A 26166-nucleotide genomic window follows, 5' to 3' on the forward strand; every position below is an offset into this window, starting at 1 on the left:
GTTTTTAAAAAGGGAAATGATTGCCTGTATAAACAAGATTCTGGTTTGGAAATGACCAGGTAAGAAAAATGAAATTAGGAAGAAAAACATTTTAAAATTAAATGGAAAATACACAAAAATAAACTCAAAATGGATGAAAGACCTCAATGTAAGACAGGAAGCCATCAAAATCCTAGAGGAGAAAGCAGGCAACAACCTCTTTGACAATGGCCACATCAAGTTCTTAACACATCTCCGGGGACAAGGGAAACAAAAGCAAAAATGAAGTGTTGGGACCTCATCAAAACAAAATGTTTCTGCACAGGGAAGGAAACAATCAGCAAAACTAAAGGCAGCTGATGGAATGGGAGAAGATACTTGCAAATGACATATCAGATAAAGGGTTAGTATCCAAAATCTATAAAGAACTTATCAAACTCAACACCCAAAAAACATAATCCAGTGAAGAAGTGGGCAAAAGACATGAATAGACACTTCTCCAAAGAAGACATCCAGATGGCCAACCGACATGTGAAAAATGCTCAACATCACACATCAGGGAAATATAAATCAAAACCACAATGAGCTATCACCTCACACAAGTCAGAATGACTAACATTAACTCCTGCAACAATAAATGTTGGTGAGGATGCAGAGAAAGAGGATCTCTTTTGCACTGCTGGTGGGAATGCAAGCTGGTGCAGCCACTCTGGAAAACAGTATGGAAGTTCCTCAAAAAATTAAAAATAGAACTACCCTACCACCCAGCAATTGCACTACTAGGTATTTATCCAAGGGATATGGATGTGATGTTTCAAAGGGACACATGTACCCCAATGTTTATAGTAGTGCTATCAACCATAGCCAAAGTTTGGAAAGAGCCCAAAGTCCATGGATGGATGAATGGATAAAGAAGACATGGTGTGTATATATACAATGGAATATTACTCGGCAATCAAAAAGAATGAAATCTTGCCATTTGCAACTACGTGGGTCGAACTGGAGGGTATTATGGTAAGCAAAATTAGAGAAAGACAAATATCCAGGGAGGGGGACAAAACATAAAAGACTCTTAAATATAGAGAACAGAGGGTTGCTGGAGTGGCTGCAGGAAGGGGGATGGGCTAAATGGGTAAGGGGCATTAAGGAATCTAATCCTGAAATCATTGTTGCACCATATGCTAATTTGGATGTAAATTTAAAAACTAATTAAAAAATGAAAAACTTGTGTACAATTTTAGGAAATTTGGGTTTTCCTAAATTACAAATCTGACTTTGTAAAATCAGGGACGTACCATATTTCCAGAAAATGTGACCCAAGAAAAATCAATGCCAAGACACATTTTAATATAGACCAAAGACAGAATCCTCTGGATAGCGAAGAAAAAACATGAAGTCTTTTAGAAAAGGAGAAAGAAAGTCAGCCACAGACCCCTATACAGCAGCATTTGATCAGAGCAAGCCACGCTGCCTACAAAGCCCCCAACAGTGAGTGGGTTCCACTTTTTTTTTTCTTTTATAACCAGCCAGCCTGTTCTTTGAGTATAAAGACAGCTGATTAGATGGCATAAGATAATGGCAGCAAATCCAATGAACAAGAAGGCTGAATCATCCAGCAAATAAAAACAAGTGGGATCTGAAGGACTCTTTCTTAATATATTTAAAACCCTGTGAAAGAAACTAGAATAATAGTCTTAAAAACAGGAAATTACAAAACCAAGTTGGGTACTTTCTGTGATTTCAGTATAAACAACTTGGAATTGAAAAATTGATTTTGGACAATGAAATGTTATCTTTTTTAATTAAACTTTTTTTTTTTTTTTTTTTTTTTAACATTTGTTCTCTTTTGAGAGATAGACTGTGAGTTGGGGAGGGGCAGAGAGAGAGGGAGACAGAGAATCTGAAGCAGGCTCCAGGCTCCTAGCTGTCAGCACAGAGCCTGACATGGGGCTTGGACTTACAAACGCTGAGATCACAACCTAAGCCAAATTTGGATGTTTAACTGACTGAGCCACCCAGGTGCCCCGAGGACAATAAAATTTTAAAAGTTAAGGGGAGACACACAGTAAACCTAGAAACCATTGAAGACAAAATGAAGTCTCCCCCCCGCCCCCCAGAAGTGATGAGATCAACCAGGATATAGCAGAGACAGACTGAAAATAAGAGTTCAGATAAGCAAATACAATGAAGATTATGAGGAAGATGGCATTTATTGGGAGACATAAGGGCTGAGAATTTTTCAGGGTGGAAGCAATGGGTAGACATACACACTTACAATAGCACACAGGAGCAAGTAGGATACAATTTTAAAAGCCCACATCTAAATACATCAGTAAAACTGCGGAACATTGATAGTAAAGAAAAAAATCTTAAGAACTTCCCCAGAGAAAACAGATTAGTTGTGAAGGGATGACAAGTACACTTAACAGTCTCATCAGCTATAATAAATGCCAGAAAACCATGGAGGTAGCAAACTCAAGCGCCAAAATTATTCGTATGCTGGAACTGCAGGTTACCCATAGTACAAGAGCGCAGGGAAAAAGATTCCGATAAAGAACACCATTTACTCCCCACCATATATACTGAGAGCCCTGGCATAGATTTTGTCTTTCAGCAAAAAGAGACGGAGGCCCAGAACAAAGGAGCCCAGAATCAGATGTAAAAAGCAACAAAGGAGCAAAGACATCAACACATGTTGTCAAAGCAAAAATAATACTGACTATAAACAAAAATATTATGGTTTAAAATAAGGTTGAATTACAATTGCAGACCAGAGGAGGCAAGAGGGAGATTAAAGTGTTGACTTTACATTATATTAGAGCAGTCAAGTATGGGGGTGCCTGGGTGGCCCAGTTGCTTGGGTGTCTGACTTCAGCTCAGGTCATGGTCTCATTGTTTGTGAGTTCAAGCCCTGCACAGGGGCTGTGTGCTAACAGCTCCTGGAGCCTACTCCGATTTTGTGTCTCTCTCTGCCCCTTTTCCCATTTGCGCTCGCTCTCTCTCTCTCTCAAAAATAAACATTAAAAAAGCCAAGTGTGTAGGCTACAATGTAAAGTGTCTCTGCTAAAATAATAAGGATAAGCATGTAATAAAGAAAACTGTTAAACTGACAGAAGCCTGAAAAAAATTGGAATAAAAGTAGAAAAATATAGAAATAAGCACAAAATAAGATGGAAGTCCAAAGTTACCATTATGACAAAACTTAAGTACAATATAAATATTTTTTATTGGAAATAAAAAATTTGATTTGGGGGGCACTTGGTTGGCTCAATCAGTTAAGCATGCAACTTCAGCTCATCTCATGGTTTGTGAGTTCAAGCCCCGCATCGGGCTCCATGCTGATAGTGCAGAGCCTGCTTGGGATTCTCTCTCCCTCTCTTTCTGACCCTCCCCTCCCCTTCTCTCTCAAAACTAAAAAAAAAAAAGAAAAAAAAAAAGTTGGACATCCACAGCATTCATAGAAATCCAGTGAGTAGCTTTGCTCACTCTTCCTGCCAGTTGTTTGCTGCCATCTGTTCCTTCCACATTCTACCTTCCTTTTTTTTTTTTTTTATTTTATTTTTTAGTTTTTAGAATTTACATCCAAATTAGTTAGCATATAGTGCAACAATGATTTCAGGAATAGATTCCTTAATGCCCCTTACCCATTTAGCTCATCCCCCCCTCCCACAACCCCTCCAGCAACCCTCAGTTTGTTCTCCATATTTATGAGTCTCTTCTGTTTTGTCCCCCTCCCTGTTATATTATTGTTTCCCTTCCCTTATGTTCATCTGTTTTTCCTCTTAAGGTGAAACACTCTATGAGTGAAGTCCTAGGACTTTTGTCTTTCTCTGACTAATTTCACTTAGCATAATACCCTCCAGTTCCATCCACGTAGTTGCAAATGGCAAAACTTCATTCTTTTTGATTGCCAAGTAATACTCCATTGTATATATGTATCACATCTTTTTTATCCATTCATCCATCGATGGACATTTGGGCTCTTTCTATATACTTTGGCTATTGTTAATAGTGCTGCTATAAATGTGGGGGTGCACGTGTCCCTTCGAAACAGCACACCTGTATCCTGTGGATAAATGCCTAGTAGTGCAACAGGTGGGTCGTAGGGTAGTTCTATTTTTAGTTTTATGAGGAACCTCCATACTGTTTTCCAGAGTGGCTGCACCAGCTTGCATTCCTACCAACAATGCAAAAGAGATCCTCTTTCTCTGCATCCTTGCCAACATCTGATGTTGCCTGAGTGGTTGATGTTAGCCAGTCTGACATGTATGCGGTGATATCTCATTGTGGTTTTGAACTGTATTTCCCTGATGAGTGATGTTGAGCATTTTTTTTTTTCATGTGTTGGTTGGCCATCTGGATGTCGTCTTTGGAGAAGTGTCTATTCATGTCTTTCACCCATTTCTTCACTGGATTATTTGTTTTTTGGGTGTTGAGTTTGATAAGTTCTTTATAGATTTTGGACACTAACCCTTTATCTGATATGTCATTTGCAAATAGCTTCTCGTATTCTGTCGGTTTCCTTTTAGTTTTGCTGATTGTTTCCTTCACTGTGCAGAAGCTTTTTATTTTGATGAGGGCCCAGTAGTTCATTTTTGCTTTGATTTCCTTGCCTCTAGAGACATGTTGAGTAAGAAGTCGCTGCAGCCAAGATCAAAGAGGTTTTTGCCTGCTTTCTCCTCAAGGATTTTGATGGCTTCCTGTCTTACATTGAGGTCTTTCATCCATTTTGAGTTTATTTTTGTGTATGGTGTAAGAAAGTGGCCCAGGTTCATTCTTCTGCATGTCACTGTCCAGTTTTCCCAGCACCACTTGCTGAAGAGACTGTCTTTATTCCATTGGATATTCTTTCCTGCTTTGTCAAAGATGAGTTGGCCATACATTTGTGGGTCGGTTTCTGGGTTCTCTATTTTGTTCCATTGATCGGAGTGTCTGTTCTTGTTGCACCTTCCATTCTTATGTTGGCACACCTCCCTACACAGCAAACACCTGGCTGCCTATGTGGCAGTTCCAAGGTGCACACATTTTCAGTGTGTAGCCCACAGCAGGTCTTGAACTCATGACCCTGAGATCAAGAGTTGACACTTAACCAAGTGAGCCTTCCAGGTACCCCTAAGTTTTGTTTTTAAGATTTTATTTTTAAAGTAATCTCTATACCCAACATTGGGCTTGAAGTCACAACCGTGAGATCAAGAGTCACAGGCACCCCTCATTTGGAATTCCCATGGGGCCTTCCAATTTAAGGTTCAGAGGACCATTCTGGTTCATGGAAGAAAGACTTAGGAAAGTATGGATTAAAGAAAATTCCATACCAAAAAGACAGGAATGGAGGGAACCTTTCAAACTTTGTGTGTTGTCTATGAAGGCCAAGGAGCAGTTGGAGAGAGCCCTGGCTGTGAGGGAGCTGTGAATGTTCATCCATGGCTTTGGGACACCTCTCTCCACTCACAGCCACACACAGAAGCAGTTGGATTTATGGTGTACTCTACTATGAGCTTTTAAAAGTCAGCTTTGAGATGGCATTGGTAATCACTGGCTTTGAAAATAAGGTATGAAGGGACACGAAAACAAACTCAGGTTACCTCCCATGGCCATTTAAATAACTGAATGAAGGAATTTTATTCCCTACATTTTTGACATGATAAACTGAGAAATTAGGAAGGTCAGGTATTTTGTTCAAGATTAAATAGCTAATAAGTAAGGGGCTATGACCCCTTGCTTTGACCCTGATTTTCACCTGATTTTTCACTGATTTTTACCTTTGGAGCAACCCACGAAAGACACTCAGGAACAACTGGTGGTAGTTTGTTTGCACAATTATGCAAAGTACGGCCCCAAAGTACTCACAAAGTATAGCCTTCACAGTTCTTCTGACACAACAGTAACTCAGAACGCTGAGCCAGCACCCAGGTGGAGAAAGGCCAGTGGGAGCAGGGAGGGAATCGCTTACCATTGGGCCAGGCCGTAAGTAGATGGATATGCCAGTTTGCTCCAAGCGTCTGGCACTGTGTCATAACTCAGCTGGGACTGCTGGGCTTCCATGTCAGGAGATAACGTCAGCTCCCCCTTGCATGGAGAAAAGAGGCCACAAAGTGAGTGCCCTCCAATGTGGGAAAATCTGCTCTGGTACCACTTTTAAACTCACCTTCCAACCAAGGTCTAATTGTTGAAGTGACACACGGATTTCCCGAAGAAGAATATTCATCCTCTCACATTCTTGGAAGCAAACAAGAACATAAGGGCTTCTGTTTGAGGTTTTTTGCATTATCTCCGCCATGTTGAACTCTTCTGGAAGTTTCTCCAAAATGTCATCCAAGACATTCTTAACCTTAAATCATTAACACACACAAAATTTAGCTCCTTTGTATTTCGTTTTTTAAAAGATTCTTTTAAAGTTTATTTTTGAGAGACAGAGAGAGAATATGAATTCCAAGCAGTCTCCATGCTGTCTGCACAGAGCCCTACGTGGGGCTTGAACTCAGGAAACCACGAGATCATTGCCTGAGCCAAAACCAAGAGTTGGATGCTTAACCAATGAGTCAACGAAGTGTCCCCTTTGTGTTTCATTTTTAGTCACAGGGACACTATCCTTGATGTTTGGAAGTCCCAGAATCTATCCCACAACTCCCAATGATGCTTGCTAATGCATTGAAAACATGTCCGCCACTCCTTGGAGGTGGGCAGATGCACTGCCAACTAGCTCAGCTACCTGTGCATGACCGAAGCCCCTCCCCTTCTTTAGATCCCACCAGGGAGGAGCTACTATTTGTAGTTTTTTCACTGGTAGCATTTGGGGAATTGAAGAACTGTCATGAATTCCATTTCACTTGTGCGTGTCAAGACACAATCAGAGGAAGTGGAACCCCAACATCTGGGTGTTACGTTTTGTAATCCACTAATTAAAAAAAAATCATTTTGAAAGTCACGCAAACCAAAAATGCCCTTTAAGCTTGAGCTAATTCTGGTGACTTTATGATGTTGCCCTTTCCAACTGACACAGCCTAAAATTTGGGGAAGCAGTTTAGATCAACGTTTTCAACAACGAGGAAGCCTCTGTCTTCTTTACTTATTGCCCTGAAGAAATAAAAAACTTATACATTAAAGATGCAAAGATGCATACAGTAGTTCAATGTGCATGTTTAGTCTATCCGGTCTCACTGAGCTACGGAAAACCAACAAATACCTCAAGTAGACAAGAGAGTGAAGATAGTGCTGTCTGTCTTCAGCCCCAGGCCACTTTCCCTCTCCCACTGATTTCTGGGATTACTGCCTACAGTTCTGACAGCATTAACAGCAAGTTGCTTTAGCGCCCGGCAGGTAATTTTTCAGGTCCTGCAGTCTTATTCTCTCTACAATAGCTGCACAAAGTACAAAACAGTGTAGTAGGCAAGTTAGGTAAAGGGATGGCTTTTGGAACCAGCTGGAGTTTGATTTCCTTCATTGGCCCTTTCTAGCTGTCTAGCAAATCACCTAAACTTAATTCTGTAACAGGGATCCTGATACTACTCAGAGCTATTGAGAATTAAATGGTTTCTTCCTAAAGCACTTTCTTAAGTGCTTAGCATATAGTAAGCACTCAATAAATTCGTTGCTACAATCTGTTTGCCTATTTGGGGTGTTGAGGTATCTCAAGAGGTTTGCTTTGTAGTTTCTGGTTTAACGGTCAGCTTCTTTGTTGGAAAGAATGAAGCCCAAAAAACAAAATGAAGACCTCATCTACCTCTCTGCTTGTGTTAATACTATAGCTTTTGCCAAATGGGTGATTTTTTTCTTTTTCATCTTCTTAAGAAAAAAAAGGTGTAACATTCAGATAAGGGAGATGTTAGTATATGGGATAAAACACCACACAACAAATCCTAAAGCCTCTAAATGACAACCAGTGCCTCAACAAATGGCCATATTTCAAGAAATAATACAGAAAATTCCTGAGACCTCACGATAAGGAAATCTGAGAGTGTGTTCCAACAACCTGATCCTTGTCCCTCAAATCCTGATTAATAATTGTGAGAGGGGAATATGGGCTAATTTATGTGGGGAAAAATAAACTAGTAAGGTTTTAAGTTAACGAGAAATGAGATTTTAATCTAAATGTAAAAAAAGATAGCATTTGATGTCCATTTCTCATCCCCATCATTCTAGGCAATAGATACCTTCAAAAGAATAACGCTAAAAGCAAAACAAAACAAACCAACAACAACAACAACAAAACCAATGCCAGTCTCCCAAGATAATCTAATAAAGACCTCATAAAATGACAGAGCCAAAAACACACAGTAAAAAAGCAAGTCACAGATTTGGAGAAGAGGTTTGCCATACGTCTATCTGACAAAGGATACACGTTGAGAACAGAGTCCTTACAAATCTGTAAGAAAAACATTGACAACAATTTTTAAAAAATGGGCAAGCAACTGGAACAGGTACTTCACATGAGATTCTATCCACATGGCTATAACCCCATGAAAAGATATTCAGCATCACCCCTTGACTAAGGAATGCAAAGTTAAAACCATGATGAAATACTACCTTTCACAAAACCTCAAGGAAAGAGAACAGGGGACACTTGCACACTGCTGGGGGGAGTGTAAGTGGTACAAGCACTTTTGAAAACTGCTTGGGAATATCGACTGAAACTACATGTTACACCCGGTGATCCAGCAATTCCACTTCTCAGCAGAGAGGGTAAGAAGTATGAGTGGACGCCTCTGGGAGTTGCCAGTGCTTGGTGACAAGAGATTACAAGAATGTTCATGGCTGGGATATTCGTAATAGTGAAAAGCTAGAAAGAACCCAAACATCCATCTACTATAGAACGAAGAAAAAATGGCATATTCATACAAGAGAATATGAAACAAAAATGAATCACTAGCCCATGCAACAACATGGGTGAATCTCACAAACATAACACAGAATGAAAGGAGCCAGACCTAAATAAGTACACAGTGCATGAATGCATGTATTTGAAGTTCAAACACAGGCAAAGCTAACCTATGGTGACAGAGGTAAGATGAGTAGTTACCTTTAGATGGGAGAGGGAGGGATATACTGACCCTGAGTGTTGGAAATGTTATGTATTTTGATCTAGGTGGTGGTGAGATAGTTGTATAGAAAGGGAGAAATTCATTGAGTTGTACACGCAAGATTAGTTCCACAAAAAAAGAAAGACCCTCTACCTTTTCTTCCGTGGACTGCCCCAGCTCCTCACTGACGAGTGCATTCCTGGGCTGCATCTCCAGCAAAGTTCTGAAGAGAGTGTTCGACATCACCGTCAGGAATTCTATTTCAGCATTTGGGTGGAGGCCATACAGTGCTGGGCTTTCTGGAGGAAGCCTCTCCTCTATGTACTGGTGGTAGCCTGAATAATCTAGATTAGGTGGGGCTACAAATCCTGGGGCCAGCGTCAGTTCATCTTCCACCTTCGACCACAAAGGAACAGAGTCAGTTATTCCAAGTCTAATTGGGCATGAATCTTCGCATCCTAAAATATTTTGAGAACGCTCTTAACAAGAAGGTCCTGGTGCGATGCTGGATAGGTAAGCGGGCTCTCTAAAATGTTTCACAACCCTTTTGTAATTTGATCATTTGGCCCTGTGTTTGGCACCAGGCTGACCTCTGGGGAGGAGTCCAAGGAACACACATGAATCCCTGCCCCGAGAAGCCTTAGTCCACAGTTTGCCCAGGGCAACATGGTACCTGAACACAGCTGAACCATCTGCTGTGTACTAGTCACCCCATCAAATGCTTCAAGTCACTGATTATCCCACACATCTGCAAACATTTTGTAGAGAGAAATGGAGATTAGGAGTAACTTCCCCAGGCAAGATGTTTGATTTAAATCTTAATTCTGAACGCATCTTAGTATGGCTCTATAGGTTTTACTTTCCTAATGTACGCACTTGCCATAATACTCTTCAAGTTATTTTTTACACGATACAGAGTTCTATGTACTCATACTGAATAAACAGGAGTGTGTATATGTAAGTAACAATTTAGAGGGCACTATCTACAAAGAGTCAGCTCAGTGACACTTCCTCATGCCTTTGAGCCACTCAGGGTAGAGTCCACACTGCTCGCCTCCAGATCCACAGACCCGGGACCGGTGTTGGCACATACTGACGCTCAGTACACAGGTGAGCGGGAGCGAGGAGGCATTTATCATACCCATGTACGTCATTAAGGCTGCGGTAGAGGAAGACATTCCACATAGAGGAAGGATCTAAGGAAAGGCAACGTAAAGAGCAATACCAAACCTAAGTTATGTGAATACAGTTCTTCAAAAGGTGACAAAAGAATTTACGGACATGATTCTCTTCCCAGCCAGGAACAGAGTCAGTCAAGTACTTAGAATGGACTACCTCACTCAGCATAATCTCATTTTTTTTCCTGATGTTTTTAGTTGCCAGGGACCCTAACAAACCTGTTTTGATTTTCCTAATCTCTCTTGCTATTAATTCTGGCTCCATGTGCTTAAATGTACAGAGGGGTGTGACTTTTAACACTCACCTAATGGAGCTATTTTAGGCTTAGATTTTCTAAGTCATTTTCTGAAATCGGGGTTTTTCTCTCCAATTTTGTATGTTGTGCCATCTGGTCCCCTCACTCTCACCCAGAGGCAAAGTGAATATTCACGAATGTTTATTCAGTACTAAGTACTCATCACCTAGTATACCACAACAAGCCTTGGAAATATAAAAGGTTCATATAACCTAGTTCTTAAGGGACTCAGTCTGATGGGGGACAAAAGAAGTGATTTTCTTCACAAGCATGTCACCTGTGAATAATGGCAGTTTGTTCCTGCTCAGACCTGCAAGTCCAGGTTTCCTAGAGAGCCTGCGGCCTCAGAGACAATGCTCAGTGGCTGGCTGTGAATTCCAAAGGCTTTTTAAATATTTGAGTCAGCATTTCTCTTTTGCACTAGGAAGATTTCCAAGTTAATCTAGTCTTTTATTTTGTGACAAACAGAAATCTTGACCAATGTGTATGAGAAGGAGCAGCTCGGACCATCTTCCCCACCAGCATCTATTAGCTTGGTTTGTTTCACTCATTGATCTGCATTTTCTATCATTTCACATTTATATATCAGAATAATCAATTGCCATCTCACTGATTCAGGGTGACCAAAACAGAACTGTGAGGGACAGTTCAACTCACGTTTTTATTCTACAAGATAAATTAGTCAAAATAAAAATATGGGCACAAAATACCAATAATGAAACCAAAAGTTAGAATACATACAAACCAAATTTTATTCTCTAAAAACAAGGACCTGGTCTTCCCCGATGGTGCTCACTAGACTGTTGAAATTTTAAGAGCCACAGTTAAATTGCCTTTCAATTAAAAACAGAGTTTTAAGCAAAGACACAAACCCAAAAGTGAAACCACTTAAAAACGTTAAAATGCCATGGGGACTGCAAATTTGTTCCAGCGCATATTCCTACAGTGCTGGTGGGAATGCAAATGGCTGTACTTTCTGGAGAGACAGGCAGTCTTTACAAACAGGCCCAAAGTGCCTTTTATGTTCGTTAATGAGCAAAACAAAAGAGCCACAAAGGAAAGGTAAGGGCTTGAGGTTTACAGCCAGCCAGATGTGGTTCAGTTCCCATCCCTGAAAGGTTTGGTTGCTGGTGGCCTTTCAAAATGACAGTTTATCTGAGTTTCAATCTTGTCAGTGCAGTGATGTTCCTCATAGCAGCCTACTGATAGTGGCTGTGGGAATTTACACGTGTGCAAACAGCTAGGCACGCTGTAAGTAGACTCTTACGTTAGTTTGAGTCTTTTCTGCGTCCTAGGAACATCCAGGTACATTTTGATTTTCCGGAAGGAAAAAGACAACCCGAAGAAAGTTCCACTCTAAATTCCTACCACGAAGTCAAAGTTTGAAAAGTGAGTTTTAGTTGATACGGGTACATATGTGTTCTCTTTCTCCTTTAAGAACACTGTAAAGATTTCAGTGTGTTCAAGGACTCCTGGTTCTGAATCCCTTCCCACTCAAGGCCTTCATGAAAAACTCCTGCTTGTGGACGGGGTCAGAACCGTACAGCTCTCTGCCTACTGACCACTATCTTGCCTTTGGGACAGGGCTTTTGAGAAGGTTACTGTTACTCCTCAAAGAATCAATAGTTCTAAAGAGACATTTCTCTAAAGAAGATAAACAAACTGCCAATCAGCACATGAAAAGATGCTCCATATTATTAGCATTCAGGGAAATGCCAATCAAAACCACGATGCAATACCATTTCACACTTACCGAGATGGCTTAAAAAAATGGGAACAAGGGTGTTGGCAAGGCTATGGAGAGAGTACAACACTGATACATTGCTGGCAGGGATATAAAATTGTACAACCACTTTGGAAAACTAGTGTGGCAGTTCCTTCAAATGTTAAACAGAGTTACCATATGATCCAACAATTTCACTCCTAGGTATATACTCAAGGGAAATGGAAACACATGCCCACACAGATACTTGTTCATAAATGTTCATTTGCATCATTATCCATGATGGCCAAAAAGTGGAAACGACCCAAATGTCCGTCAACTGAAGAATGGATAAAGAAAATGTATCCATACGATGGACTGCTATTTGGCCATAAAAAGGAAGCACTGACATGTTACCTATAGCACGGGTGAACCTTGAAAACGTTAAGTGAAAGTGAACACAGAAGGGTACATATCCTACCACTCTATTTATACAAAATGTCCAGAATAGGCAAATCTAAAGAGACAAAAAGATTAGTTGTTGCCTGGGGTTGGGGAGTTGGGGAGAGGATGTTGAGTGACTCCTAACGGGTATGGGGTTTCTCTGGGGGGATGAGGTGTTCTACAACAGACTGTGGTAAGAGCTGCACAAAAAACTGTGGATTGTCCAACTGAGATTGGGAAGTTTCAATTTATCTCAATAAAGCTATTTAAAAAAAAATGGGATCATACTCAAGGAGAACAAGCCTCCACTTAATGAAAAAAAAATCAAGGATTTGAAGTCCTTGTTGGAGAAATCAGTGGCAGGTGCAGTTATTAGACATTGGGAAAGCCAGAATCCTGCCTCTCTGTTGACTCTGTATGACTGTTGTCCTTCTTACATTTTGCTTTCTGATATTCTGGCATTTATTTTTTTTTTATTACTTTTTAAGTTTATTCATTTTGAGACAGAGAGAGAGAGAGAGAGAGAGAACAAGCAGGAGAGGGGCAGAGAGAGAGGGAGAGAGAGAATCCAAAGCAGGCTCCATGGGGTCAGAACAGAGCCCGACTCTGGGCTTGTTGTCACGAATGATAAGGTCATGACCTGAGCCAAAACCAAGAGTCAGACACTTAACTGACTCTGCCACACAGGCGCCCCTGGTATTCTGGTATTTAATAAGACTCACCTCCTCTGCCGTCTCTCAAAGTATATGACAAGAAGTTCCCAGTTTATTGTGAGTCTAAACGAGTGTATTTTCCCTAAACGCCATGGCCTCAAAGTGCTGTGAGGAATTTTCAGAAATCACTCGAAGTTAAATTATATTATCATCATGTCTTTAGAGCCGACAGGTGCATTAGTGATTTTGTGGACAGTACCTTCATTTTACAAGTGAATAAACTGAGGCACACAGAGGTCCTGAGCAAAGCTGGACAGCAAGTTAGTGGCAGAACCAGAAGCTAGAGCTCTGGTCTCCTGGATTGTCAGGTTTTGTTTGCGACACGACCCTGTGGCACCCTCCATGCACAGTGCGGACACGAGTCAGTGTTTTGTTGACCTATGCCCCAGATACCGCAAACAGATCTGCTCTCGCAATGATGAAGCACACTGCAGACAAAGTCTGTGCTCTGGGGAGTCTGATTGTGAGTTCAAATCCTGGTTTAGCTACTTACCAACTGTGCGACCTCTGTGAGTCTGGCTTTCTTTTTTGATTACATGGGACATCAATACCCATTTTGCACGATAATGGTGAGGAGAAGAAATAATACTCATGAATTGTGTAGTACTGACCTCTGGCACAGAGCAGGTTTTTAATAAATGGTTTTCGTTGTTATAATCATAGATGATAGTCAAGTATGAAATACATATCATGAAACTTTATACTTATAGATAAAATACCTTCCATTTTTAGCATGTTGTTCTAACCTTGTACTAATGTTCAAACCTGACAATGGTTGTTTTGTAGATGAGGAAACTGAGGCTCAGGAGATGTGTCTAAAAGCAAATACAGGGGGAATCGAATGTGAACCCTAGTATTGTTTATTTCAGAGCTCAGCCTCCTAATTGTTACCCTATATTACCAGAACAGTTTTTTTTTAATGTTTACCTTTGAGAGAGAAAGAGTGAGAGACAGCGAGAGAGACAGAGACAGAAAGACAGAGTGTGTGTGTGTGTGTGTGTGTGTGTGTGTGTGTGCGCGCACACGCGCACGCGGAGGAGGGGCAGAGAGAGAGAGGGAGACACAGAATCTGAAACAGGCTCCAGGCTCTGAGCTGTCAGCACAGAGCCTGACACAGGGCTCAAACTCATGAACTGTGAGAACATGACCTGAGCCACCCAGGCACCCCACCCAGTGCTCATCCCAACAAGTGCCCTCTCCTCAATGCCCATCACTCATTTTCCCCTCTCCCCTGCCCCCCATCACCCTCGGTTTGTTCTCTGTATTTAACAGTCTCTTATGGTTTGCCTCCTTTCCTCCCTCTGTAACTATTTTCCCCCCCTTCCCTTCCCCCTGGTCTTCTGTTAAGTTTCTCAAGATCCACATACGAGTGAAAACGTGTTATCTCTTTTTCTCTTATTTCACTTAGCATAACACCCTCCAGCTTTTGGGTGACCTGATACCTTATTTTCCAAAAGTAACTTCCTGTATCACCTGTTTAGCATTGCCAAATATACACCTTACGTGGAAGAATAATTAGTAATAATTCCCTAACTCTGGCCAGAGACCCCCTAAGGCACATTGCTGTCAGGGAACCCTCTCCCAGTGCAACCTCACTTACCCAGCAAGAAACTCACTCAGCCTCCTAAAGGGCAATACCACTGAAAACATTCCGAGGGAAACTTTAAATCCCACACCATTAATGGGTTGCTCTCTTGATCATGTTTCAGTGCAACCAGAGATACTAATTTCTAAATAAGTTAACCCACATGAGAAGTAGTGAAAAGACTTCCTGCAAATGCACAAGTGTTAGATCAAGTTCCTACTATAAAAAGCAAGAGCAGGAAACATGTGCAAGCGAACAGAATAACTGGGGTTTTGCAGCATCTAACACCAAGTCAGTAAGTGCTTTTAACTTCCTTTGTTGAGTTGAGAAGGCAGCACTGTCTGGGGCGGAGGCAAGACAGCAAATGACGCATTTCTTTTTAAATTATCTATTTATTTTTAAAGAGTTATTTACATATTTAAGTAATCACACCCAACATGGCACTGGAACTCAAAGAGATCAAGAGTCACGTGCTCCACCCACTGAGCCTGCCAGGTGCCCTCCCTGCAAAAGAAGCATTTCGATCCTGGAAACGTCAGCAGATCTGCATGGAAGGGTGGATACGGAAATTTCTAAAGGGTTCACACACACTCCAGTGCCGTTCCTGAGGTTCTGTCGTCTCTTATGTATTGTACAACTCTGTGAATGGGAGCTCAGCCTTGTGAAGGTTAATGGACTGCCTAGTTTGGCAACAGTAATTGGCTCCCTATCCTCAGGCCAGAGCCTGAGAGGGAACATCAGCAGGAGCTTCTCACTCTGCCCCTTGACCTCCACCATCATTTGGAGAAACCAACCTCTGTAAAGGTCGCATGCCCAACACTGTTTATCTTTCCCATCTCCATGGAAACCTACTCCCAGACCTCTTCTGAGGAGTGACTTCCAATTGTATTAAATTGAAAGTGTCTTTCTGACCTGTGAAATCCTGCTCATTAGAACTAAGGAAAGACCAGGAGACTCTCCACAAAAAAAACAAATAACGGTCACACAGCAGCAAAGTTTTTTTTGTTTTTGTTTTTTGTTTTTTTTTTTTTGCATTGTTTCCAAATTGTTTAACATTAAAAGTAGCCAAAAAAAAAAAAATCTGTCCCCAATTTTCTATATTAGACTACATACAATATAACCTATTTTCTTATATGTGATTATATTATTCTCAAAATAGACTCAAGGAAGGGTATCAAAATTATGTAATGCTTTTAGGAGATGAAGTTCAGAGAAATTATGAACAGGAGGTTGCTCAAACCATTAAAAAATATGGCACTACTTTCTATTATATGTTTACAGTCCTTGGCATATTTTATTTTATTTAAATTCCAGTTAACATACCATGTAATATTAGTTTCAGGTATGCAATATAGTGACTCAACCCTTCCATACATCACCCAGTGCTCATCACAAGTGCGTTTCTTAATCCCCATCACTGATTTTAGTCATCCCCCCACCCACCTCCCTTCTGATAACCATCGGTTTATTCTCTATGGCTAAGAGTCTGTTTCTTGGTTTGCCTCTTTTTTTTTTCTCTCTCTGTTTGCTCATTTGTTTTGTTTCTTAAATTCCATATGGAATCATATGGTATTGGTTTTTCTCTGACTTATTTCACTTAGCCTAGTACTCTCTAAATGCCTCCACATTGTTGGCACATGGCAAGATTTCATTCTTTTTTATGGGTAATATTGCACTGTATGTGTGTATGTGTGTGTGTGTATGTGTGTGTGTATGTATGTGTGTATATATATATATATATATACACACACACACACCACATCTTTATCCATTCATCTGTCAATGAACACTTGAGCTGTTTCCATAATTTGGCTATTGTAGATAATACTGCTATAAACAACAGGATGCATTTATTCCTCTGAATTAGTATTTTTGTATTTTGGGGGTAAGTATCTAGTAGTAAGATTGCTGGATCATAGGGTAGTTCTATTTTTAACTTTTTGAGGAGCCTCCATACTGTTTTCCAGAGTGGCTGCACCAGTTTGCATTCCCACAAACAGTGTAAGATGGTTCCCCTTTTTCCACATGCTTGACGACACCTCGTTTCTTACGTTATTAACTTAAGTCATTTGACAGTGTGAGGTGATACCTCATTGTCATTTTCATTTGTGTTTCCCTGGTGATCAGTGATGTTGAGCACCTTTTCATTTATCTGTTGGGCATCTGTATGTCTTCTTTGGGAAAGTGTCTGTTCATGTCTTCTGCCCTTTTTGTTTTAATGTTTATTTACTTACTTTTGAGAGAGAGAGAGAGAGAGAGAGAGAGAGAGAGAGAGAGAGCGCGCGCACAAGCCCAGGAGGACACAGAGAGAGAGGGAGACACAGAATCCAAAGCAGGCTCCAGGCTCCGAGCAGTCAACAAAGAGCCTGATGTGGGGCTCGAAATCACAAACTGGGAAATCGTGACCTGAGGTAAAGTTGGACGCTTAGCTGACTGAGCCACCCAGGCACCCTTCTTTTGACATTGGATTATTCATTTTTTGAGTGTTAAGTTGTATAAGTTCTTTATATAATTTGGCTACTAACCCTTTATCAGGTATGTCATTTGCAAATATCTTCTCCCGTTCTGTAGGTTGCCTTTTAGTTCTGTTGATTGTTTCCTTCACTGTGCAGAAGCTTTTTATTTTGATGATGTCCCAACAGTTTATTTTTGTTTTTGTTTCCCTTGCCTCAGGAGACCCATCTAGAAAGAAATTCCATGGCCAATGTCAAAGAAGTTACATTGGCACTATGTTAAACACAGTTGGTGTCTTGTTCAAGCAAAAACAAAGATGGCATGGTACAGGGTGCCTTGCATTTCTAAGAAATAAGGCAATGGCCATGAACATGGAGGCCTTGGTGAGAGCATGAAAAAAAAGTGTGGCCACCACGTGCAGTTATTTCAATATGGAAAACAGGGACTGAGCATGTTTTCCAGGAATGCAGCCTGGACGCAAACTGAGTGCCCATTTGATCTGTCCAGATATTGGGTTGGTAAAATGAGAAATAGGAAAAGGAGTGTGGTCTCTTTCAACTTCCAGTACAGTGGGTACTCTACCCTTCCTCACAGACAGAAAAACTGAGTTCTCACATCACATTTTTCCTGAGGATGTACATATTTAAGAGTTAGTGATCAAAATTTAGAATACTCCATGGCTTCTGTGACGGGGAGAAAACTATAAATTTCACTTATATTAGAACCCCAAATTGAAATCAGTATACCTATCTTCTGGCTGGAGCTCTTGCCCATGGGAATGGGTTGTCCTGGGGCAAGCCACGCTTCAGTGTCTCCCTATAAAATAGGCTAACAGTGTCAGTTCTGCATACCGTCCAGGGTTATTCCAAAGATCCGGACAGTCGGTGAATGTGCCCTTCACCTGGGCACAGCACAGCAGACGCGCACAGACATCACCCAGGAGGTCTTGGTGAAACAGATTCTGATTCCATAGCTCTGGGATGGAGCCCAAGACTCTGCACAATTTCTAACACATTTCTAAAATCCTTGATGGTAGGCCAGAATATACTCACAAAAGGCCATGACGCCTCAGTAATATTTAAGTATTTATATAGTGACATTAGTTAAAAAAAATCTTACTAGAATTTTCTTCTCTGTAAAATCAATTGAAAGTGCCTTACCAGAGATGGAGTAATGAATTTGTCCAAATACACCCGACACAGTCTGCGATCCCAATCATCTGTGATGTGTCCCCCATACATGATCTCACCAAAGAGATAACGGAGATCTTCCCACGGGACCTGGGAGGGAGATCACACAAGTGTTCATTTCCAGGCCGATGCAACGGTCTCAGAGTGGTCAACTAGCAGCACATGCCTCTCTACAAGCCCCTCTAACACAGTGTTCCCTCAAATCCCTATCAACAGGAACATTTAAAAGAGGTTCAGAAATTGTTTAGGTTTCTCCATAGAATTTGAGAAAATTCTTTTCAGTGTGTTTTAATACATTCAGTGAAAAGTCACTAATACTGAACTTTTTTTTAAAAGGAAGTGTGATTTAAAGCTTATTTATTTTGAGACAGAGAACGCGCTTATGCGTGTCCTCCCGCGAGCGGACGAGGGGCAGAGAGAGAGAGAGGGAAAGAAAGAATCCCACGTAGGTTCCACACTGTCAGTTCGCAGCCCAGTGTGGGGCTCGAACCCATGAACCGTGAGATCATGACCTGAGCCCAAGTCAGATGCTTAACCAACTGAGCCACCCAAGCACCCCAACAATGAACTTTTGATGCAGATTTTAAAGCAATTGCTCCTAGAACACGTCATGTAGGTAAACTTTAAACATTCAATATCTCATCTAAAAATTAAGAAAAGGTATAACTTTGCAGGGCCTTTCAGGTATGACATGTTTTTATGATCTGATTTAGAGCACGTTTTATGATCTCATCTAGGCAAAGAAAGAAAATGCTACACAATCTGAATTTGGGGTGCATTTACACCTCTATTACCTTACAAAAATCCAGGCAGACCAATCCCCTTGCTACAGACTGATGTGAGGGCTGGGTTTATGGCATGACTGGCCTACATGATTGTTCTGAGGGTTGGAACTAATGATTGTACCATGTGGTATTCAAGAAATAACGGTATCTCTTTATTTGGCTTCACGGGATTTGAAGCCTCTCTCTGCCCCCCTTTAGCTTCCTCTGGGTTTGCAAAACATGCCAGTCTGTGATGAAGCCTTTCTAGACAGGAACCTTTATACCCTCAAGGGCAGTAGATTGCCTCCCAACAGTTCAAGTAAAAACTTAATTATAGCCTTCATTTGTTGCATGATGTGACAGAACAAGTAAAATTGCTTCAACTATTCCAATGTACTTGCTACAAGTTTATTTGAATTTGAATAAATGGACCTCAAATATGTCTTTCTTTTAAGCCGGTCTGATGTGAGTGAGCAATGAGAGAGGTGAGTGGACTGTACCATGCTCCCTTCGGGCACCTTCCATCCTGTCCTTCTGAAATGGACGGGAAACGAAGACCTCTCCATTTCATTTCTCTGAGTACGTTGAAGTAATACCCATTAGGCATTCTACCATCTGATATGTATCTCCCTCAAGATTTTAATCAACCAGGGAACTATTCTTTTTTACATACGCATTCCTGAAAAGGGCAATTTGTACCACCTAACTCCGTGTACATAACTTAACTCCCAAATCCTGGTAACTTGCTTCACCATGTGTGGTAGATGACTTGGGTCTAGACATCTGAGAGAGCAAAGGGTGTCAAAATCCGAAAGCTGTGTTGATCCAGGAACACCACTGGGGGCAGTGGCAGACAGGACCCACTTGGCTCCCTGGGGTTGCCACCTCTCAGGATGTGAGAGCTGGAGAGAGACAGGAATCCGTTCCTCTCCTTCTCCCCTTCATTTCGAACTCTCCTGTGAACAGGATTCAGCTCAAATGGGATAATACTCTTTGTCTCAGCCTCAGTATGGACTTGTATGAAAGTTTTAAGTGGTCCATTTCACTTTCTAGCCAGAACTACTGTAGTAGCCAACCTTACATGTGACATTTTAAAGAAAACATGGTAAGATCAACACAGAATATTACTTATTAGGAAAGTCAAAATATGCTCAAATTTTATACATTTAAGAAATGATAGATATGGAATGCTGATCATCACATACCATATTAAAACCATATATTGTGGTTACAACCTGCTCAAAATATGTTGTTTGGGAGAGCAACCCACATGATATACTAAGTGTACCTATTTTGATAGCAGTCAAATCACCTCTAAAGCTTGAGAAAACTGAGTTGATAAGAAAAATTGTAACAACGGCTACCAGAAGAACATAAAGCAAACCTTAAGACACAGAAATATGGAGGAGTTCTAGAAACTTATAGAACAGTGTTGTTGTCCAGAGCACAACACCCGGTTGTTTTTGACAAATAGATCTCAATTTGAACAGATTGAACTTAATGGAAAAAGTTTCTTTTGTGAAGACTAAGCCAGAAAATCCTTACAAATGGTTCTTCCGTTTGGAAATCCAATCACTGGGTTTACAAGAGTTTGTACAAATGTTCTTGATGAGGCATTCCCATCCCCACCTGTAAAACACATTTTAGCTATGAAATAAAATCATTCATCTACCTTTAACTTCCAATCAAGGGGAACATTACTGAGAAAGTCACAACAAGGTGGCATCCTTAATACATAATAATGACATATGCAGGAAATGCACCATTATTTATACATGTGACGCGCTGTAAATTGCTTCCATCATAAGAACTAATTGTAGTGATTATTAATGCAGTGTTATGAACTGTCAGAATTGCTGTATGTAATTACATTTGTGCAAATGCTTCATTACCTGCCTAATGAATCTGGCATATATGCACATGTAAACCACTGTTTTTGTTAACATAATGAAGGACATTTTTTTTTTATGCACTAAGCTGCTGATGTAGAACTGGTTTGACCTATCTTATGAAGTTCGAGCATCCACTGCTGGAAAACCTTTGATCTGGTTTCTTTTCACACTTGGCAGAAGATGCATATATAGTGTCAGATATTTCAATAATAGCTTCAGAAGAGAAATTACGGTCCATTTGATAGTGGCCAAAGACTGACAGATTCAGTACACTCTTTGGAAGAGGTTATCTGACCACTGGCACTTACGTTAGGGTTTGCCTCTAAGTAGTTGTAGAGGACGCCTGCACAGACGGTGAGGTCTCCAGGATTGAAAGGATAGCTGCGGCTCCAGCCCTGGGGGCCAAACCTTAGTCTCCCAGCGACACAAGCGTGGAAGTAGCACAGAGAAAAGAGGATGCTTTTAAACTCCTGCTCCTTGGAGCATGCTTCAAGTGTATCCTGGGAGAGAAGAAAAATCGTTGATTCTCCCTCTGTACGGTTTCCAAGGGCAAGGGTCTGAGTTTTCGATAATCTTGCACAAAACTTGGCAGGAGATCTCGGACAGGGGTAACATGCAGTTTTAAGCATGGCTGCCCATCCTATGAGGGGGTAATAGGAGACTGACCATTTGGCGTTTGCCCGTCTGTTAATTTAAGGCAAATGCTTTCACTTTGCTTCAGTTATTTTACTGAACGCTTCTAAATTCACTAGAAAATGAGACCATTCATTTTGAGCAGTGATAATACTGCTTGATATCATTTTCCCCTGCAAAATTCTCCTTGAAAAATCTAGATGGCCAAAGGACACCATCTTAGTTTCATCAGCGTAGCAGGATACTACTTAACCTCAGCCCTGCATTTCCCGGGGCTTCATAGTAATACAGATTACCTGGGCACATGGCCACCCATCAAAAAACGATTTCCATCCTCTCTTGAAACCAGATGTGCCATATGACCAAGTTCTTGCCAACAGAATTTGAGCAGAAGTGATGTGTACAATTTTCATGCCATTTACTTAAAAGGAAATCGCTCGCCCTGGTTGTCACTCTTTTCCTTTTTTGTGGGCTAGAAATGATGACGACTAGCCAACCATGGAAGCCATGAGTGAGTTATGGTAGAGGCACCTACCAGCCCGGGTGTGTACCTGACCTCATGAAAGAGAGCTGCCAACTATATGGGAGAGAGGTTACCTCATTTGGATCACTATAATTTTGTACTGTACCTGAACTAATATAATCACCCTGACAAATGGTTTCCTTCCAATGAACTTAAAAGTAGAATTCATTGCTGGGTTGAGAGGATGGCATAAGGAACATTGGAAAACACACACCCTGTAGGCTAGATCTGTAACTTGAGGTTTTTTTTTTTTTTTAATCACAGAGGGAAAATTAAATCCTGGCATGCTGACATGGTTATGGCTCCCACAGCCATGAAATTAAAAGGTGTACAACAGGCATCCACTCTTTGGCTTAAAGGGAGTAGTACTTTATTCTCACATTTGACGGTTCTGTGAGGCCAACAAGGATTACTTCAATTGATGTTGGGCAGCAGAGGAAGATAAGGCCAGAGATTCATCTTCTTGCTTTGTCCTTTAAAATGGTCAAATTACAGCCAGTCCACATTTGGATCTGACAACTGGGCCATCTACCAAGTATATTTAGCACCTTCAGGGTGGGAGTTCAGAGGTGGTCTCTCAGGCAACTCCTAGTGTAAGTCTAAACCAAGACAAGATTTGTCCTCTTGTTCCAAGACTAGAAGAAGCTTTTTAGTTTCTTTCCGACTATCATCAGAATTCTGGGTTACTACCAGATATAGTTCTAGAACTGGCAAGGCCACCCACAGTGCACACCCAACTAAATCATTAGGACATTCTAAAGCACTGAGCCATTTCTAGGTAATTTATGGGGCTTGAAAATATATGATCATTAAACATAACATTTCCACAATTAAACACGAAATAAAAGACAAACTTGTGAGAGAAAAAAATAGAAACCACAAAATTGGAATTAATCTTGAAGAATATAAACATATATTAGTTTTGTTTAGGTATTTTTAAATGTTTATTTTTGAGACAGAGAGAGAGAGAGAGAGCGCGAATGTGAATGGGAGTGGGGGAGGGGCAGAGAATACCAAACAGGCTCTGCACTGACAGCACAGAGCCTAAAGTGGGACTCCAACTCACCAACTACAAGATCATGACCTGAGATGAAGTCGGACACTTAACCGACTGAGCCACCCAGGTGCCCCTCACAATATACTGGTTTTAAATGTACAAAACTTCTAGGAGATGAAACAGAAGCATCAAACTTTTACTTAGGAATTATGATCTAACAAGCCTAACCCCTCCCTAAATTACATACAGTCCAGAGGAAATGAAGATCCTATAATAATCAAGTACATTTATTCCATCTATATTTCATATAATTGATTTAGTTTTATCCTCAGCACTAAAGAGTTACAACTTAATGCTCATTATGCTCTGATAATACAAATGCCACTGGAAGAAAATATGAAGCAAGCTTTTCTAACTAGGAAAAAGTATGACTCTACCTAACACTCTACATTTCAGGTCAATCATATTTTTATAAACCAAATGATGAGCAAATTAATATCAGAAAATATGCAAATAGCACTGTGAATACAGAACAGGCATCCACACACACATAACAGGGTTGTATGCACACAGATGCCAATTTTACATACAAAGCTACCAATTATTTGTTTCTGCTGTAAATCTTACAGAAAAAGAAATCTATACTCTGACTTTAAAAATGTAGTTATAGGGGCGCCTGGGTGGCTCAGTCGGTTAAGTGTCCGACTTCGGCTCAGGTCATGATCTTGTGGTTCACGAGTTCGAGCCCCGCATCGGGCTCTGTGCTGACAGCTCAGAGCCTGGAGCCTGCTTCTGATTCTGTGTCTCCCTCTCTCTGACCCTCCCCCCATTCATGCTCTCTCTCTGTCTCAAAAAAAAATAAACGTTAAAAAAATTTAAAAAAATGTAGTTATTATCTGGGTATGAAAAGAGTCTAAACAGTATTCCCTTAGCACATCTTCAAAAGGCAGCTGCTACTGAGCTGAGATACATAGGGAAGCAGCATCCCACAAGAAATAGTTTTTTACATCTTGGTCACTTAACGATTGCCTTTACAAAGATATTCTGGAATGCTCCGAAAAGGACTAATTTTTTTTAAAGTTTTATTTATTTATTTTGAGAGAGACAGCATGTGCAGAGGAGGGACAGAGAGAGGAGAGGGAGAGGGAGAGGATCCCAAGCAGGCTCTGTGCTGTCAGCATGATCATGACCTGGGCTGAAATCAAGAGCTAGACGCTTGACCAACTGAGCCACCCATGCACCCCAATAAAGGACTAATATTAAACTTTGTTCCTTATGAACACACATATCAAAGTTCAGAGGTAAATTCTGATTTGGGGGTAAGATTAAAAATACACATTTAATTTGATTTGAATATTAAAACATGTAAAAACATAAAAACACCCAAACAAAACAGTTCATTTGTCTGGATCCCTTGGGTGCTTTTTCATCCGAGAAAGACACCCAGACAACATGGGTGACTGGGACTTGTTTCCCTAACCTGGACGAGTACCCAAGGTCCATGTCACAGGCTTCAGCTACCTAAGACCATGGCAGCAACACAGAACACCCACGATGATACAAGTAGCCTTGGGAAAGTGGCAAATCTGTGATACAGATCACTAGTTGCCTGTCCTCAAAGGTCTCACTGCCAACTTTGAGCTGGGCACATGGCTGTCCAAGGTAAATGGACTTCTCCCAGCCTCTCTTGAGCTAGGGAACACAATGTGACTCAATATGACCAGTGAGGTGAAAGGAGAAATACTGTGTATTAACTCATAGGAAGCATCCTTAAAAGAAAGCAAACACATATCCATGGTCATCTTCTTTGCTCTGGCTTTTATCCTACTGTCAGGAACATCGACATGGGGACTGCCACTGGGACTCTGGCAAGCCCATTCTAGAAACAGTGCACTGTAAAACAACTAGACTGATAACTTTGTGTGACACACTTAACTCTGAATGACCTACCTCCAGAATCCTCATGTGACAGAAATACTTTAACCTTTTTTAAACCACTGTTGTTTTGTACTTCTTTCATAGGTAGCCAACCATAATTCTAACTGATTAAAGGGCACTGGGAACCTATTCACAGATGACCAGGGAGTACAGGTGAATACCCTTGAATTGCATCATGTGAGTAAAACCACATTTTGTTTTCTAACATGACAGGTCAGCATTCATAAAAGACTGTTCTAAAATTTTTAGATTTTCTTTAGAGTTTTTGTGGGTTTGGTTTTGGCTATAGCAGGTTTGATAGGAAGTTCATTAAATGAATAACTTTGATTATCTTTGTTTTTGCCACTTATGATCAAATTTAGTCTTAATATTTCGGAGGGTCCTTTCTACTAGATAAATATTTCCTCTTGAAGTATGTAAGAGTCTTTCCAGTAAATGTAAACTTCAGTTAATCTAAGTGGCCTTCCAAGTAATAGTCAAAAGAACCAATACTTTAATGAATAAATGAGAACAGGAGAAAGGATTCTTCTATGATTATATGCAACAAATTTTTAAATGTGTATGTCCCTGGGAAGAGTATCCCTAGTTGTATTAGATTGTCAGAGAGGTCCTTACTAAAACAAAAAACAAAAAAACAAAAAAAGGTGGGCTGAAGCTTATTTGTTCATAAAATGCTCACTTTTCACAAATACAGACAACTGTTCTAGGGGGCTGGATAAATCCTATATAAATATATCCAAAAAATCCTCTTTTGTACTAGCTTTGTCAAAGAGCTTGAGAATGTCCTAAGTGTTCAGAAACTATAAATTGATAGATAAAAAAAAAAAAAAATACATGCCTGCCAGAGTCCACCAAAAAATA

The 26166-nt window shown here is 40.6% G+C and overlaps 1 protein-coding gene across 2 annotated transcripts in view; it reads right to left on the reverse strand.

The window, feature by feature from the left end:
• Positions 1–26166, reverse strand: part of DNAH11 (dynein axonemal heavy chain 11) — a 349268-nt gene that overhangs the window by 3369 nt on the left and 319733 nt on the right. For both annotated transcript variants that reach the window (XM_053218315.1, XM_053218314.1), the window contains 5 exons: positions 21523–21714; positions 18529–18648; positions 9150–9392; positions 6125–6307; positions 5930–6045 (listed from right to left, as the gene is read on the reverse strand). In XM_053218315.1, coding sequence (XP_053074290.1) covers positions 5930–6045; positions 6125–6307; positions 9150–9392; positions 18529–18648; positions 21523–21714 — 854 coding nt within the window. The remainder of the gene's footprint in view (positions 1–5929; positions 6046–6124; positions 6308–9149; positions 9393–18528; positions 18649–21522; positions 21715–26166) is intronic.

Source organism: Acinonyx jubatus, chromosome A2 (assembly GCF_027475565.1).
Source record: "Acinonyx jubatus isolate Ajub_Pintada_27869175 chromosome A2, VMU_Ajub_asm_v1.0, whole genome shotgun sequence".
NCBI lineage: Eukaryota > Metazoa > Chordata > Mammalia > Carnivora > Felidae > Acinonyx > Acinonyx jubatus.